The following is a 15661-nucleotide window of genomic DNA, read 5'->3' as shown; positions in this document are numbered from 1 at the left end:
GCCTCCAATTCTGGGTGTCTCAAATATTTGAACAAGAAAAAGAAACTGAAAGAGGAATCATGTTAATGAAGTTCCCCTTAAAGCTGTGTAAATGTATAAAAATTATGATTTCAAAAGGAAGCCAGTCAATTCCTGGCTCTCCTGCCACTGATTTACTCTGTGATGACAATTTCCAACACTTACAGTATGCTAAGGATTTTAAGTACATTGTCGAGTTCAATCCTCATGACAACTCTATGAGGTAGGTACAGGATTTCCACAGCAACCCAGAGAAGTTGCAAAGTCACACAGCCAGCCTGTGGAGGAGCAAGGCATTAAACCCAGAAACCCATATTTACCTTCTATGCATAACCTGATACTTGGCACATTTACAAGAGGTACTTTCTGTACAACACAGAATGCAAGTTGTTCTACCTTTATCACATGCCCTTGCTGTTTTTAAAGGTGATTCTTAGAATGAATCACCGTAATAGCTAGCAGAATATGAGTGTGCCTGAAGCACCAGTCTGGACATATGCCACAGGTCAGATAAAGGGTCAGGAAGGCCACTGGTTAAAGGCATCGACTGGCTTAACCTTCTGTTAAAATTACACATAGAGAACTAACTCAAAGCACGGCTGACACAGAAAACAGGACCTAGAACAAGCTACAACTGATCAAAGCAGAGCAAGTTAAAAGTTAAATCAAAGGTAATGCCCGTCTCTTGATTTTTAGGGCAACTAGCGCACCCTTGTGGACAGAAAACTTAACTACACAACCACCAATTCCTCCCCAGACCATTTCAGTAAAATACTGAACCCAAACTGGGGAAAATGATTCACTAGAGAGCACTGATGATTTAAGTTTGAGCAAACTTTCTGAGCAGATCCACATGGCATATACAGTTAACTATCTAAATTGTGTTAACAATCTCGTACCTGAAAATTTGCCTACATGATATGGGAGGTCTCTGAAAGATTATTAAACTCAAATCAAATATAAAACCAAGGATTTGTCGAAAACAATGTAAGCAAGAGTCATTATTTATAAATGAGTTTCCGTTGTGCAATATAGAGTCCATTCCAAAAAATTACAGTGGCAATTTTTCAACCTGGTAGAGATCACCTAAACTCTAATGAAACCTAACTACAAAAATATTTACTGCAATATTTATTTATTCTACAAATATTTATTGAGTACCTATTACATAACAGGTTCTTTCTAGGCTCTAGAAATAGAGCAATTAGCAGGCTATTGCATTGCTATGCAGAGGATCAAAATATTGTGCTGCAACAGCTACTTCAGAATGAGTGGTCAAAGAAGACCACTGCAGAACCCCGTAAACAACCCGAATGCCCACCAGTGGTAAACAGACCACATGGCCACTAATCATGACACAAATATACAACAGAACACTAGGCAGGCATTAAAAGCCTCAGGTAGGACTGTAAGTGCTGATGGAAGATGTACAACATACACCACAAACTGGAGAAAGCAGTGAGAAGACAGTGTATATGAATCTATGTGTATACATTTCTTAAAGCAAATATTTAGATGTCAGGATATGCATTAAAAATACCCCAAATTGTTTATAGTGATTACTTTCAAGAAGAGGAATTTGGAGTGGGGAAATTCTATATTCCATTTAACGTATTTGCGTGTGTGTTTGTGTGTGTGTGTGTATTCCTTTCATTTAAACACTAAATTTGGGGGGGGGGGGTAGTAAAACTGTTCATTCTCAAATACTGCATAGAATAGACTTTTAAAATTTTAATACATATACTTTTTATTATATAATTTTCAAGTATACAACGTTAAAATTCAGCATTTGTATATACTACAAAGTGATTTGTATATACAAATACTGATTTGTATATACAAATTCAGCATTTCTATATACCACCACACCACAAGTCTAGGTGTAGTATTTTTAATATATAATTAAAAGCTTAATCAGTGTAACAGAAAACACTGACCTATTATTCTTGACCTATTTGAAATCGTTTTAATTCTAATTCACAGACTTCACACACCAACCTCCCACTTAGAGAAGGTGTTAATAAAATGCCCATCTAAGAAATGACTCTGTGTATAACATTTGGCTTAATATTAAATATGGCACAGCAGTCTCTTGTGGCTCATAAAACTCCCCAGCTCAGCCCTCACTGGTAAAAACTGGCTCACCTGCTCTCTGTAAGGTACAGAAAGGAAGATAATTAGTTCTGCTTCCACATGAAACCACATGTGAAAAAACTAGGAAGAACTTATCAAATTCATTCAACAGACAAAGGGATTGAAAACTGGGTCTCTTCTCACCATTTCTAATACTCAAATGCCCTTGCCACAGAGGAATAGTCAGATCTCTCAAGCAGATTATTCAACAACTACAAATATCCTGTGTGTTAGTGTCCCTAAATTTGATAAAAATATAAAAAATTTTTAAAAATTTTAAAAGACCCCAATGATTCAAAAGTAAAACATACTCCAAAAGAATTTTCCAAGACAAATAAATGTAATTATTGAGTGGCATTTCCCAGACTGGGATGAAGATTCATTTCCAAAATTAGCAAATCAAAATAATACCTTCACTCTATGAGGCAATTATAATTGTGTGCTTAGGAAAGGCAGTAAACAAATGACCTAATTTTGAGCTTCTTACCTAACGCAGCAAGATTTTCTTGTTCCTGACTCTCTCCCAAAGAAGCCATCATTTTTGAATACAGATCAATCCACCAAGGACTATACTCCAAAACCTGTTTAACTGCCTCATCTTCAAAAAAGTCAGCTCTGGAAAAAAAAAAAATATGAAGGGGCTTGTTACACAGAATTAGGCTGGTGTTCCCTTTTTAAAATTTTACCTTAACTCATCACATCTGCACTAGAAATACAGACTAAAAGTACATTTCAAGGAAAGACTGAGCACTGCTCTTACTTTCGTTGTGGTTACTAATGGTCATAAATAAAAAGTAAGCACTGGACTAAAGGGATATTTGACATCTGTGATCTCTCTAGACAGAAAGTACAGAGAAGACCAGTCCCCTTCTGAAGTCCCATGCCCTGTACCACAGCCATGTGGGATGAAGTGAATCTGAACACACAATGGACTGAAGCCTAGGGCTTGTGCGAGGTTTGCAAATAGCACAGATTTTTGTAAGGTTATAGTTAAAGGAAAGCATCTTTTAACTCTACCAACAAAAAATAAATAAACACATGAGAAGATTTGGATACTACATATCCACAGATGTCACACACACACGCACCCCTTATTTTTTAGCATGTGCACTCATGTTTCCTTCCATGATGCAATCTATTTTATTTAGCTATGCTAATCTTAATAGTTCCTTAATTTAAAACTATTGCAAAAGATAAAAGCAACCTTTGTAGAGAACAGAAAATTAATTTTCCCGCACTTCACTTTCTCAGTTTTAACTAGAAAAATAACTGCTACATTCAAAATATACTCTTGGAGGACAGTTATTCAGAAACTATATGGTCTTGCACTCAAAGTTGGAAACTGATATTCTTGGGAAAAGAATGACAAAAAGTATAACTCATGGTGGAAAATTCATTTATATTTCAGGTAATTAGAACCTCAAGACAGTGGCTGTTTTGGTAAAATGGATTTCCTAGCTCACAGTTTTGTGACCTTAAATATTTTTTCTTTCAACTGAGATATTGAAATTTTTTTTAAAATTTATTTATTTTATTTATTTTTGGCTGCATTGGGTCTTCGTTGCTGCGCACAGGCTTTCTCTAGTTGTGGCGAGCAGGGGCTACTCTGTTGCGGTGCATGGGCTTCTCACTGCAGTGGCTTCTCTTGTCGCGGAGCACGGGCTCTAGGCACACGGGCTTCAGTAGTTGTGGCTCGCGGGCTCTAGAGCGCAGGCTCAGCAGTTGTAGCGCACGGGCTTAGCTGCTCTGCGGCATACGGGATCTTCCCAGACCAGGGCTCGAACCCGTGTCCCCTGCATTGGCAGGCGGATTCTTAACCACTGTGCCACCAGGGAAGTCCCTGAAATATTTTTAAAATTAGAAAGATCACAGATAACTTACTGAGTTCTTTGGATGTGCCAAGCACTGCACTAAGTGCTCTTCATCAATTATTTCCTGGAATCCTCACACGACCCCCATAGGCAAAGGGTGCTATTAATACTCCCCTTTTACACGAGTGGAAACTGAGGGTCGGAAAAATTGTGTATCATGGTTAAGGTCAAAGAACCAGTAAGAAGTGTGGCCAGAATTTGGATCCACTGAAGTCTCAGTCTGAAACCCAAGCTATTAACCAATACAAACATTCCATTTTTATGACTGAGGACATAAGGCACATATTGGACAAAACTGAACAGCAATTATCTTGAAATAGTAATTCTCAATATCACTTCCTGTCAGGATCAGGCTGCTGCCCAGGACTCTGGCCTCGACAACTCGGTGGACCGCAGTGCCCTTTGCTAACATGGGATGTTAGCAGACATGACTGGAGAGGGAATGGCTTCTGCTTTGGGATGGGCTGTTTGAGGTGTCCTTGCAGGACATACAAACAGAGACCTGTCCAACAGGCGGTCAGATATGCAAATCTGATGCTCAAGAGAGACACCTAGGAGTCCTGAGCATTCAGACAGTTACTGAGGCCAAAGAAGAGGACAGAACGCCCAGGGAGAAAGAAGTGGCACAGTGAGAGGAAAGGGTGTCGAAAGCTGGGGTACTAAGGATATTTAAGTCAAGGGTAGAAGAAGAGCCCATCTGAAAAGACGCTGTTTTCTCCCCAGGAGAAAAATAACGGGGAAAATTGCTTCTGTAGAACAGTATCTCTGCCACCTTCATGACCTGCCCCACAAAAAAATTTCAAAGTGTTTTGAGTAAAATCTCACTAATACAGTCCCTCATCTAAATTGGGATGGTTTATTCTTTATGATGCCCAAGATCTGAAGTCAACTGATGTTCTACTTTCCCGAATAAATTATTTTCAACTTTTTAAATGCCATTAATTCAACGAGCATTCACTGAGGGCCCTCTATATGCGGGGTCGGGCAGACGAAGATCAGTAAGACTCACCCCCTGCCCTTCAGGGCACCACAATTTAACGGGAACCACAGACACAAACCCAGAATGTTACAAAACCATGCAGTAAAAACAAGATGAGCTATAACACAAGAGCAGCTCCTACGCCAACTTGGAAGGGAGGGTGCCGGGGGTGACAACTGAGTCCAGCCTTAAAGGGTAAGTCAAAGTTTTTCAGGGAAAGTGGGATGGGGTGGGGAAATAGCCAGCAAAGGGAAACCAGGAGTAAAAAGTGTGTGAGAAGCGGTGTAGTACAGGCGGGGAGATGCAAACATCCATCACCGCCATAGTATGAAACGTGGGCAGGGGGTGGCAAAAGAGATGCTACAGAGGCAGGTGGCGTCCAGATCACAGAGAACTTTCTATACATGCTAAGGAGTTAGGAGCTTATGCTGTAGGTAAAGGAGAACCCAGTAAGGGTTTAAGCAGATTTTCACTCTCAGTACCTAAGACATCATGCTGGTAGTCTTATGGTTGATGGATCTGCAGAAGTGCAGGCTGGAATGAGAGATGCCAGCTGGGCGTTACGGGACAGCGGCAACAAGCCAGACACAGACGAGGGCCAGGAAGAGATGGAGTGAAGGACAGAGCAAGGAGATAAACTGTACAATTTCAGGACTGATTGAAAGGGTGGGATAAGAATGAAGTCAAAGATGAACCCCAGGTATCTAACCTGGGTGACTGGGATGAAAAAAAGGGCATTCCACCAAGCAGAAAATTCAGGAAGACTTTACAGGTAACATGATGAGTTCGATTTTTGAGTATGTTGAAACAAAGGAGTCAGTGAGATGCCCAGTCGCTCTCTAAACCCTTAACCTGGCTTTTCTTCATAGCACTTATCACAGTCCAAATACTATCCACTTCCCCACTAGAGTGTAAGCCGCATGAGGGCAGCTACCTTGTATTTACCACACTCTCCTTGCTGTCTGCAACCCTGCCTGGCACGGAAGTCATTCAAACAAATATTTGTTGAACAAAAAAGTACATACGTGAAGGGATGAATAAGTGACATGTTTATCCCAGGGCTTTTTCCTAAGGTTACTGTTTTGAATAAAGAGCCACCTTGGAAGCAGATGATCCTCTTCTCAGCCTTCTAATTACTACTTGTCATTTTGAGATTTCCTCAGTAAATCCAGAACCCTGATCAGGCTATCATCTTCTTTAACAAATGTATAGCACTGTACATTACAATTTTACTTAACACCACGGATTAGGAGGTACAAACTACTATGTATAAAATAAACAGGCTACAAAGATATACTGTACAGCACAGGGAATATAACCGATATTTTTTAATAACTTTAAACAGAGTATAATCTATAACAATTTTGAATCACTATGTTGTACACCTGAAACAAATATAATATTGTAAATCAACTATACCTCAATAAAAAATAAACAAACAAATAAATAAAGAGGGCCTTCTCTTGTTCCAAAAAAAGGCACCCCAAATGCTATACGATCATTTTTGTCCCTTTTCTTATCTCATAGACATTTTGAATGTGGACTAAATTCTTTTACTTTCTCCCAAAGAAGGAAATAAATGAGATTTTATGAACTGGTTGAAGTAAAAAATATGCCAACAATTAAGAAACACTTTGCCTGGGAAGGAAAAAAAAACACCGCTCTCAGCAAGAGAAATATGAAAACTTAGCTATAATAAGCAAAAGGGAAAGGACTATGAAGGAATGTTTCAAGATGCCTTCAACATATTTTACTGTAAAAATAATACGCAAAAGGAATCATAACTGGTAAGAAATGGAAAGTAAAAAAAAGAATTGTTTATGCATCATCTATATGCCCAGCATTCTGCTGGGCGGCAAAACATAGGGGGCAAAAAAAATCACACACTGGTACCCAGACTTTACAACAGAGGATTTTAAAAACAATAATAATCTGAAGTCATTTATATATGCCTTTGAAATGTGTAAATTTTTGTATATAGTCAATTTACCTTTCTGCTTTAGGATGAAATTAAAATTAGTTTTCCTAAAAAAAAAAAAAAAAAAAAAATTAGTTTTCCTTAAGCTCCTAAAAAATCCGACAACATGAAGAGACATCATGACTTGTGAGGACAAGTCAAACAACTTGAAAATGTCATATATTATGCTAATGTAATATATTATATATTATGTATTACACAGGCATATATATGTATTATGTATTACCCATTTATGTATATTGATATAAATGTTTAATACAATACATGCAATGTATTGTCTGCATGGTAGATAAGAATTTAAAATAAACTTTTTCTTCCACTGTACTAACCATTAAGAACAACACAAAAAGCACTGAGCTAGAAAAATTTAATTGAAAATTTAAAAGAATTTTGCTTGCATTTCATTTAATAGAATACATTTGGGTGGTCAGTCAGCTAATATAAATAATGAGTAACGCAAAAGTGACAATTAGCCAAAGTCTTATTCCTACCAGAAAAGTCACAAAGAACCTTTACCTCCTGACACCCACTCTCCAACTTGCCCGTGACTAAATTTAAGCCACTCGTGTAAAAAAAACTCTTCCTGGAGAAATGCGAAGAACATTTCATGCATACTATTAAAGAAACTGTGGTTTTCTGGATAAAGAACCAGAAGATGGAGAAAAATAAGGGCTGCTTCTAATATCCCACTGCTAAGTATAAATTCCAGTTTCTTAATTCTCTCAGGCCATATCGCTATACTTCGAGTTTTAGAAGAGAAGAGATAGGCAGTTCTGTTAATTAAGCTCCCTCCCACCCGAAATTTCTGTCTTGTAAAGCTCAATCTGTTTTCACGCTTGCCCGGGAAATTTGCTGACAATGAAATTTTTCTGCTTTAAATATTCAGCATGATTTTAAATGCGTTTCTTCAAATTATTCTTCAGTGGACCTTTAAAATCACAATTGGAGAGATAAAGGTAATTAGAAATGGCAATGTAAATGGAGTTGAATCTCCCAGATGTCCTCCAAAATATAACCCACCCTGCTCTTACTGAGCTTCCCTCGGGACGTCGAAGAGTTCCCCCATTCATCACTACACATCACTCAGCCCATGTGCACATCACAGGATATATTTCTGCCATTCCAATTAGTCTCCCACTGTGTCACAGGAGACAGAATGTTAATCACCAGAGCAACAGCAGTTAAACTGAAATAGTGTACATGAAAAGGAAATACAAAATGACAAAGGGAAAGGCTCTTCAAGTCCTGGCCGAGCCACTTAGTAGTGGTGTGACCTTGGATGAGTCCCTTAACCTCCTTTCCTCAGCTGTTGTGAAAACTGAATTAAATAATCACATGAGAGCACTTGACAAGCTGAGAGCACTACACAAGTATAAGGGAATACGATGATGATAGCTGCATATATAACAGTTCAAAAATCGTGGGCCCAGAGCTTGGGAAGAATAATAATTGAGGTCTACATCAAAACACGACTCACATCCTAGGAAAGCCACCGAGGACACACAGAGGCCCGGGGACAACCACTTCCTTGAAAGAAGTGCTGCTATCGTGGTCAATGAGAGACATCACAGTCTTTCCGAGGCAAGTGATTATTTACCTACCCATTAATTAGATTCGTTCCTTAGACAAATATAAGCCTGATAGAGACACATGACGGATCAAGACACAATTAATGCACAATTAATCTATCTAAAAATAGATTTTATTTATATCCTACCCCAATGAACAGTTATTTGTTAATTTGAAACAGATCCTCGATTACAGGTGCCAGTGGATGAAAGTGTTGGGAAAACCCTGGATCAGCCAAGAAACGTGGGACATGTAGATTCAAATTCTTAAAAGAAACTGAAACATGTTTTCAATTATATATACCATTAATCACAACAAAGAGTCTTCTGAAAAGAATGGTACATATTCTCATGAATGCAATGTTCTATTTTTAAGTTTGGCGAGGAAAAAACTCAAAGTACATCAAAAGACTTCTCTGGTGCTGGAATGAGGTAATGAAAAACAGTATCTTACAAAGATCACAGAGGTATAACAGTTGTAGGTTAATTCAAATGTCAACTAAGGTTGTGAGCCATCACTAAATTCTAGAGTCCAAAAAAGCACACACCTAACAGTTAAAAAGATACTCAAAAAATTTTTAAATACTCAACGTCAAGTAAATTATTCAATCCTCAAAAAAAAAAACAACAAAAAATACTCACAGGTAATGATCTGGATCAAACTTGGCCAGCTCAGCAGCCAGGCGCTTCTGCCTTCGTTCGGCTGCAGGGGTGAAATCTGGATCCTTAAGATCAATAACATCACTCAATTCATCCTAAGAACATCCGGAAAAGAAAGAATAATTGCTATCTCCTATTTTAGCCATGAAAAATCTCATTTTGTACAAAATGCCCAAACACAGGAAGAATCTAATTGATCGGTAAGCCGTGATACCACCTGTGACATTGAGATTCGAATCCAGCAGATGTTTGTTAGACACCTACTACTTGCCAGGCCCTGTTAGAAGCTTTCACATCAATTATTTCATTTAATCCTTAAAACAAACAAACTGGTTAACATAGATTAAGGCTATAAAAGTTTAACATGAAAAACAGAATAATCCTCTGCAAGCAAACAGGAACATTTAATTAATTCTGCATTCATTCCCCCATTTACTCCCAGAGATTTGAAAGTTATGAAAGGCAAGTTGAAATAAATTTCTAGACCCAAGACAGAGCTCCTGCTGCCAGGGGTGCCACAGTCAGCAAACCAAAACTTGCTAACTTCTGTGTCCCTGTAAATACTCGCCTTGAACAGAAATGCAGGCTATCCAGTCGAGCCCCCCAAGGCCAAGCCAACTCTGGGCTCTGTCCTTATTTCCTTGTCCCTTCTCACCCCGAACGAGAACTGTTAAGGGCAATTTTGATAGATATGACTTTCCATTTGAAAATTTACAAATCCAATCCCAAGTAATATTCAACCTTACTGTAATCATCTTCACCTGGATGAATACATACTGCTATATGGCTTGTTTCCTAAGCCCAACCCTACAGAAAACAGGTGTATTAGTAAAACCACCTACAATACCACATGGTCGTTTTTCTTTTGATCAGAATTATGAAGGAAAGAAACTTTGTACAATGCAAAATACTCCTAAAGCTCTATCTTCTTTTCTTTCTTCACTCTGCCCATTCCTACTACTGACCGCAAGGGATAAGTAGGCAAACCGGAAGCAGCTTGAAGACTATTAGCTGAAAAGAAGTCAAGGGAAATAACTTGGTAGACAGTTGTGAACGCAAACCATTAGAACAGACTTGTAAATTGAATGGTAGGTTAGTGCCTAATACCCAGGCTTAAAGTCGACAGCTACAGCACAGCAAAGTCACTACAATGAAACCAGCTACACAGAATCGGCCAGGGAGACTAGGATACAGAACTCCGCACACAATTGTAATTTCTGCACTTAAAAAAAAAATCTCTCACCCCTATCACAATCCACTGAGCTCAAGTAACATCAACAACATTTAATATAAGCACATTCTAGTACAACGAAGGGGCCCAGGGAACTTTTTGGAAGTCACATCCAGAACATCTTAATACTTTTTAAGTACAAACATTCTGGGCAAAAATCAGATCACTGGCTGTCCCCAAACTTAGAAAAGTTTGCATTCCAAAAGTGCTTTTACAATTTACTTTTGGAAGACTCAGAATGTATTTTCCTATAGACATACTATGATAAATAACAGAGATTCTCGGGGCAGCCCGCAAGTTTACTCAATGCAAAATAAACTGTAAATAGAGCACTCACAACACAAAGTGTACAAGCGTGCAGCAAGGCTTCCATGGGAAGACGCTCTCAGAGCTCTGGTTTCACCCATCAGAAGCATCTCTCCCCTGAGCAGGACCACCTGGACGCTTCCTCGCTTCTCTGCCTCCTCACCTGCCCGGCATCAGCCCCTCAGCCAGAGCCAGGAGGGGGGTGATGCGGGCCTCACGGGAGCCGAGGACGCTGCTGCGTCCGCAGGACCCCCTCCGCTGGACGAGCACTCGGAGCCGCCTCCTGCCCGGGGACCCCAAGTCCCTCTCCCCAGCAGCCTCCAGTTCCCGGATTTGTTCCCTCCTTCGAGCCCCAAGGAGCTCCCTGCCTCCTGCCCACCACGACACACACACATGTCTGAACACAGCCTGATGAGGCAGGAGAACTGTGACTCTGGAGTTAGACAAACTCTGAATCTAAAAGCCAGGTCCAGTCTAATTGTGCAGCCTCTCTGAGCCTCAGCATCCTCACTGTGAACAAACTACACACGCCTCCGTCACACGGCTGGGACTACTTTCCTCCTGCTGCCGTAACAAACTGCCACAAATGTGGCTTAACACAACACAAACGTACAGGTCTGGAGGTCACAAGTCCAAGGTCAGTCTCACTGGGCTAAAACGAAGGCGAAGGCAAGGCTGGTGCCTTTTCGGACGTTCCGCGGGACCGTGTGTTCTTCTGCCCTTTCCACCTTAGAGGCCGGCTGTCCTCACTCCTGGCCTGGGAGCCCCTCATCACAAGGCTCCTTCTCCCTCGGCTTCCGTCATCACGCGCTTGCTTCTCTGTTTTCACTTTGACTCTCTTGCCTCCCTCTTGTAAAGACGCTGTGCTTAGATAGGGCCCACCTGGATAATCCAGGATAACCGTCCCATCGCAAGATCCTCAGCCTCACCGCGTGTGCGCAGTCCCTTTCGCCATGTAATTAGTACGTGGGGGTCAGTACGTGGACATCAGGGGCGGGGGTGGGGGACAGCATTCTGTCTCCCATAGGCTGTTAGAAGGGTTAAATGAATATGAACAAGGCGTAAGTACGGGGTGTGATCATTCAAGAACGTCAGTTTCTTTCTCTCTGACTCCCTGCTCCACTGCTCTTCCCGGTGGCTCAGGGGCTGACTTCCTATTGAGAGCACATACCCTCCCTCCTCTTGCAAGTAGTAAGAAAAAAAAAAAAAAAAAATCGGGGAGCCGGGGAGGATTATAATGTCCTGCTTCATTATTTCACCTGGACCAGATACAAGGTCAACAACAGAGTATAATCTTTCAGGCTCACATTTCAGAGGATAACAGGACTGAAGTAACCCCAGGCATTTCAAAACCCTAACTGCACCAAGAATAAACCCGGACTCTTACCATGGCTCAAAGCTCTGCAGAATCTAGCTGCTGTCTTGTACTTCAACCTCATCTCCTACCTTCCCCCTCCGGCTCAAATACACAGGAGCCACACACCAGACTTCCTGCCATTTCTGGAACACTGAGTCTCTGCATTTACAGCACCCTTCTCGTCATTCAGAACTCAGTGCAAATGTCACCTCCTCCAAGAGGCCTTCTCCGGGCCTCCTGGCCAAAACAGCACCACCCCGCCCCGGCTCTCACATCACCCCCTTCTCCTTCACTTGTATCTGAAATTATCTTGTTGATTTGCACTTTATACAATTACTATCTGTCTCTCCACTAGAATCTTCCATGAGGGCAGAGATCTGGTCTATCTTCTTGCTTACTGTACCCCCAGCACCGTGCCTGGTGTTCAGTTTCAAATTGCTCATTCAGCAAACAGCGTGTGAGGGTCTGCTCTGGGCTAGATGCTGCTCTGGGTGCTGGAGACCTGGAAATAAACATACAGACAAGGCCCCTGCTCCCGTGGGAGTGAGAATTCAACAGCCAGAAGAGAATTCTCCCCCTCCCCCCACCCAGCCTCCAGACTCAGGGCGTCCACACGGCTGTGCAGCTCGTGCCCCGCAGAACATAAACGTCCACAGCAGTGCAAGCCCCGCCCAGGCCTGTCCTTCGCACGATCATCCGCAGCGGCCCTGTGCCCACTGGACCCTCAAGAGAAACTGGAACAAACTAAAAAGTGAAGTTAGCTTGGGGTAGTGAAATCAGTCAACCAAAGGGAAGGAAGAAAAGAGGATGAGAAATGACACACTACAGCAGGGCGAAAGTGATTCTCTTTCTGTTTTGAAAGCATTGCTAAGGTCACTGCTAGGAGAGCTATTTAAAGACCGGAGACTCTAGGATTGTTGCTGCTGGCAGCCACTGTCACCAGGAGCCTGCTGTGAAGCCCTGACTTGGAGTGGCCAGGGCAGCTTTCCAAAGGCGCCCTGTGGCTGGCAGCAACTTCAGAAAAGAGACAGAGAGAGAGAGAGAGAGAGCATGCACGCACACGTGTCTGTATGGGGAGGGGGGTGACAGAGAATTTGTTTCAGCACACATATTTTTATTTCTGTCTCAGTATCAGTATAAAAAAGAGACACTCACAAGCCAACCCTGTGTAAATGGCTGGTGGGAAAAAAAATATGAAGGACTATACCCTCTCCCCCAATAAAGGGTTAAATTATTCAATTCAGAGAAGATACCTGGGTATTGGAATTATGGATGATGTTTTACTTTCTTTGTTATATTGTACTTTCATAATGAATACGTATCACTTTTATCATCAGAGAAAAATGAAGCTATATTTCATTTAAAGGGGTGGTGATGGAAAGAGACTAAAAATACTAGTAAAATATGAGTAGTCAGCAAAACTTTATGGATATTTTCTCATCCAAAGGCAGCACCAGAGAAACTATAAACTTGTGAGAAAACATTTTCTCACTATTTGAGAAAACAGTGGTTTCTTAAACACATCATTTTAAAATAGATGTTCTCAAAGCTCTTATTTATGCAATAATGGTCTCAGTTTCCTCTGGCTGGTTTACTAGCAGAAAAAGGTCTTGGGTGGGGGAATAAACTAGGAGTTTGGGATTAACATATACACACTACTATATATAATAGATAACCAACAAGGACCTACTGTATAGCACAGGGAACTATACTCAATATTTTGTAATAACCTATAAGGGAAAAGAATCTGAAAAAGAATATATATATATACATATATATATATTTTTTTTTTTTTTCTCTCTCTCTCATTCCTTTATAGCTTTAGACGGGTAATCCCAAAATAGACTGACCACAAACTACTCTCGGCCAAACAATTAAGATCCATTTCTGTAGTTTCTGCTGTAGAAAAAACTGCCTCTACTCTTACTACCTCAGAGATGACCTGGGAATGTGATTAGGGAGAGAGAATACAGAGAAACCGTAACTCAGCAGAAAAACATAAGGTTCTGAACGAAGTATCTCATCAGCAATATCTGCTCTTAAGTAACTCCCAGTTTTGTTCCCTTTAAGGAGTCTTGAGAGCATTTTACATTTCTCAAGGGCAGAGGTCTTTCTAGCATCCTATTCTTTTTGTCAAAGAGTTTTCACAATGTAGCATCTCCTTAAATTTTCTAAATGGCCTTATAAAGTAGGTGAGCAAATTTATCCCTATTTCACAAAGAGGAGACGAAACTTATTTGTGGTCAAATAACTGGCCTGCATCCGAAATCTAAACAGAGGTGCAAGTGGGACTAAAACATAGGTCCTTTAACTTTCCTTAGCAGACTCAAATATGTCTTACTATAATAAACCACATGCTAAGCAGGTTTAACATCCTCTACCCAGACACGGATGAAGTTAAAATAAAAAACTGTTCGCCACCATTTCTTTCATTTAAAAAAAATTAAGACCCCATTATGTTGTTTTCTATAATACCACATAAATAGAAAATAATCCAGAATCTCCATTTCATTCATGAAGTAGAATTTACTACATTGTTTGAGGAACAGAAAGAGTAATGTCATTCCTTTTTAGCCTAACTGACAAATGATCAGATTTTAACAAGAGATTACATTCAACCCCCATCAAGAGTAAATAAACAAAAGTGCCTACTGTATATCAAGAACTAAACAATTTCATCAAAGGCACAAACCCATTCTCACCAGGAATATTCTGTCTCATTTACATATAAAACAGAAGAGACATCAAGCCACAAGTATACGATTTTCATTTTTTAGAGGTATAAAACATAAAGCTTTTCAGGAAGTATGATGAGAGAGGGGTTCTGTTCTGTATTTTGGAAACTTCCTGTCTACAATAACAAATGAAGTGGAAAAAAAACAGAGACCAGGACGCCTTCCATGTGTAAGCGCAGTGAGACTGGACAGCACAGCCAGTGCAACGGAAGGGAGTGAACGTCCGTCTAACGACTACGTACAAGGAGCTGTGGTTTGTGCTCTAAATACGTCACCTCCTACAATCTTCATAAAAAACCTCCAGGTATGAGCAGAACTGAAAATAAAATACACAAATGGTAAAACCCTTGGTATATTCCGAAGTCTTTTAGAAAAACATACCTGTAACCGCTGAAACACTCCTGAGCGTAAGTTTCCAAACCCATAGCGGCACTCCGGATTCAAAGTACTTTCTGGTACCTCTTCATAGGGGGACTGTTCAACTTCCCAATCAAACTCTTCATCGTCATCTTCTACTCCTTCCTCAGAAACCTCAGAAGCACCTAAATGTGTGAAATACTAACTTGTTAAAGCATTGGATTTCCTAGGTACAACTTGGGGAAGAAAAAGTATAGGAAAAAAATGCCTGCCCATGTACCCCAAAAGACATGTATAAGGATATGAATAGCCCCGCTATTCTTTTTTTTTCCTTTAATTGAAATACAGTTAACGTACCATACTAGGTTCATTTCAGGTGTACTACATAATGATTTGACATTGGCAAACATTACGAAATGATCACCATCTGTCTCCTTACAAAGTTATCACACCACTATTGACCATATT

At 40.4% G+C, this 15661-nt stretch overlaps 1 protein-coding gene across 1 annotated transcript in view; it reads right to left on the bottom strand.

Annotated features, from left to right (window-relative positions):
• Positions 1-15661, bottom strand: part of SHQ1 (SHQ1, H/ACA ribonucleoprotein assembly factor) — an 88772-nt gene that overhangs the window by 66503 nt on the left and 6608 nt on the right. Inside the window, 3 exon segments of the mRNA XM_068557637.1 lie at positions 2639-2766; positions 9190-9302; positions 15218-15378. Of these exon segments, the coding sequence (XP_068413738.1) occupies positions 2639-2766; positions 9190-9302; positions 15218-15378 (402 nt within the window).

The sequence above is a fragment of the Eschrichtius robustus genome, chromosome 12, assembly GCF_028021215.1.
Source record: "Eschrichtius robustus isolate mEscRob2 chromosome 12, mEscRob2.pri, whole genome shotgun sequence".
Lineage (NCBI taxonomy): Eukaryota > Metazoa > Chordata > Mammalia > Artiodactyla > Eschrichtiidae > Eschrichtius > Eschrichtius robustus.
This window is presented reverse-complemented; position numbering and strand designations above follow the sequence as displayed.